General features: G+C 63.1%; 1 protein-coding gene across 1 annotated transcript; it reads left to right on the forward strand.

Annotated features, from left to right (window-relative positions):
• Nucleotides 1-813: 813 nt before the first annotated feature.
• EMIHUDRAFT_120402 (hypothetical protein) lies at nucleotides 814-2237 on the forward strand (the record flags this gene model as incomplete). The annotated part of the gene is made up of 4 exons (XM_005763591.1): nucleotides 814-1401; nucleotides 1451-1581; nucleotides 1655-1832; nucleotides 1920-2237. The coding sequence occupies 4 exons, from the start codon at nucleotides 814-816 to the stop codon at nucleotides 2235-2237; spliced, it is 1215 nt and encodes a 404-aa protein (XP_005763648.1).
• Between the last annotated feature and the right edge of the window lie 452 nt (nucleotides 2238-2689).

A 2689-nucleotide genomic window follows, 5' to 3' on the forward strand; every position in this document is an offset into this window, starting at 1 on the left:
GCAGGGACGGGCATTGGTAGGGAGACAGACCGAAGAGGACAGAGCCGAGTCACTCGAGTATGCGGCCACACAGAGGAGCGAGACACGAGACGCCGCCAGCCGGAGCCGAGCCACAGCCGAGCCGCGAGGGAGTTGGTGCACTGGAGCCGCGAGCGAGTTGGTTCACCGCGGGCGGCTGCCGAACTCCACGTAGCGTCATCACTCCCAGGGAGCGGACACACCGAGACGGCGGCACACCCGCACAGGTGCCACACCCATCTGCCATTAAACAGTCGCTCTCCACGTACGCCGGCACGCCTCGCACATGCACATTCATTCTTGGTCCGGGAAGGGGTTCACGGCCGGCAGCTACTGCCCACACAAGGGAGTTCGCGGCGGGTCCATGTCCGCCCCTCCCGCCCTGACCGTGTTGAAAGTGGCACTGCTCAGGTCAGCTTCTGATTGGTCCGACTGGCTCCATCCTGACCTCAACGCCGTGACGAACTCACAAGCGATCCCACTGGGAGCTCGCCCGTCACGCAGCCACTGCGGCGCAGAGACGAGGTGTGCTCTACCAATTGGTTGTGGACGGATGGATGTTGCGCATATTCAGTACCAGCGGCGAGAGGCCGAAGCGAGACTGTCGCCGAAGTGCGACCGAGGGACGTTTGCGGACGGTCGAACTTCTTTTCTACCCCGGACTACCTGGCGCTCGAACTTCTTTTTCGCACAACACTAGGGACTTTGATGTACTCATTCCTGTGTTCTGCCGCAGGGATCCCTAGACGGCTCGGAGCTCTAACCCACCAGTCTTCCCGGTTCTTTTCGAGCACCATGTTCGCGGTTCTGGCGCTGCTGTCGCTCGCTGGCGTGCTCGCCGCCGGCCTGGCCCTTGCGTCCGCGCGGCGTTCGCCCGCCCGCGCTTCGCGTCGCACGCAGTCCCTGCTGCCGCTCCTCCACCCGTCGGACGCGCCGCTGGGCTCGCCTCCGCTGGACTCGCCGCCGCCGTCGCCAACTGGCTTCGGCCCGCTCGGCTCCTCATCCGCGCTCTCAGATGACTTGCGCTGGCGGATTGTGTACAAGCGCCTCGTCTTTGACATGACCTTCGCCGAGATCGCGGACGACCTCCTCGTCTCAGAGAGTTCGGCGTGCGAGATCTGGAGACGCTTCGAGACGCCGCCGCACGACATCTCTTCGCACCAGGGCGAGCGGCTGAGCCCGGCAATCGTGCCGCCCGAGTTGCATCCGCAACTTCTGGACTGCCTGACCCAGTGCAACATGGAGGACAGCCTGAGCGACATCTGCAGTGCCTTCTACAACGTGACCGGCATCCGCATGAGCATCCCGACGATGTGCCAGACGCTGAAGCGGATGGGCATGACGCGCAAGCGGGCGCGCTATCCCTCACCTCCTCACCAGAGAGTGCACCTGGCCCTTTCCCCACACCCCCTCCCCTCCTCCCTGCCCACAGCTCTCCCTGCTGGTCGAGGCGTACGACGCGCGAAAGGCGCAAGACTTTGTGACCCACATTCTCAACAACTACAACCTCGAGCAGCTCATCTGGATCGACGAGTCGGCTGTGGACAAGCGGCTGCTCAACAAGTGCCCGAGCGGGAGCACAGCTCAGTCACCAACTTTCAACTCTCCTCCCGGACCCCACGTTTCTCCAACGTAGGCGCTACGGCTATGCGCTGCGCGGCCTGCGGGCCGACTCGAGCCGAGGCATCCTCGCGCGGGGCAAGCGCCACTCGATGCTGGGCTTCTTCGACGTCAACGTGGGCCACGTGGGCCACGTCACGGTCGAGGGGGGCTTTGACTCGGAGGCGTTTGCATCCGCGTGCACCGACCACTTGGTGAGGCTCGCCCCTCTAGATTTTTAAGACGGGTTCGCCCCACACGCCAGCCCTCAACCAACCAAGGCACCCTCCACCCGCCTGCAGATGCCGGTGATGAGCAAGTTCACGCAGTGCTTTGGCATGGAGCAGCGATCGGTCGTCATCATGGACAACTGCGGCATCCACCGAAACCAGCAGCTTCTGAACCTCTTCCACTCTCGCGGCTTCGTGGTCGAGTTCTTGCCCCCCTACAGCCCCAACGTCGCACCCCATGAGAAGTGCATCCGGCAGGTGAAGGACTCAGTGCGCGACTTTGAGAAGCAGCTGCGCGACGTCGACGCCCCGACGCTGATCGACTTTGGATGCTCGACCGTCACCGCCGAGGTCATGCGCTCGGCGCTGCGTGAGTGTGGCTATGTTTAAAAATCTTGTTTTTTGCCTTCTAAATAGCTGCTGGCCCTGCTCTCCGCGCGCGCCCGAACCTGCGAGTTTGCTATTTCCGTCCGTGGAGATGCGAGGTCCGCCCAATATGCCCTCCACCACCGACACGTATGATTTGTGAGTGTGTGTGTATCCGCGTACCGCGACGGCTACACGCGGACACGGTGAATGGAGACGTCACAAAACCCTCTGTTTTTAGACATTAGAGAGAGGGTCTTGCCCCCGGGGGACCCACTTGTGTGCCAACTCTCTCAGCACCCTCACTCTCGTTCTTTTACACCCGGCGCTGTGATGTCACTTCTAGCCGGATAGCCCTCCGGGTCATCCTGAGTGACCTTGCAGCCCGACGCCCACGAGGGGCGCTGCTGACGGGGGGAAGGGGAAAGTGTAGGGGTGCGGGGTAGGGCAGGGCGGGACTGGACAGGGCGGGGCGG

Source organism: Emiliania huxleyi (genome assembly GCF_000372725.1).
Source record: "Emiliania huxleyi CCMP1516 unplaced genomic scaffold EMIHUscaffold_627, whole genome shotgun sequence".
In the NCBI taxonomy this organism is placed as follows: Eukaryota; Haptophyta; order Isochrysidales; family Noelaerhabdaceae; genus Emiliania; species Emiliania huxleyi.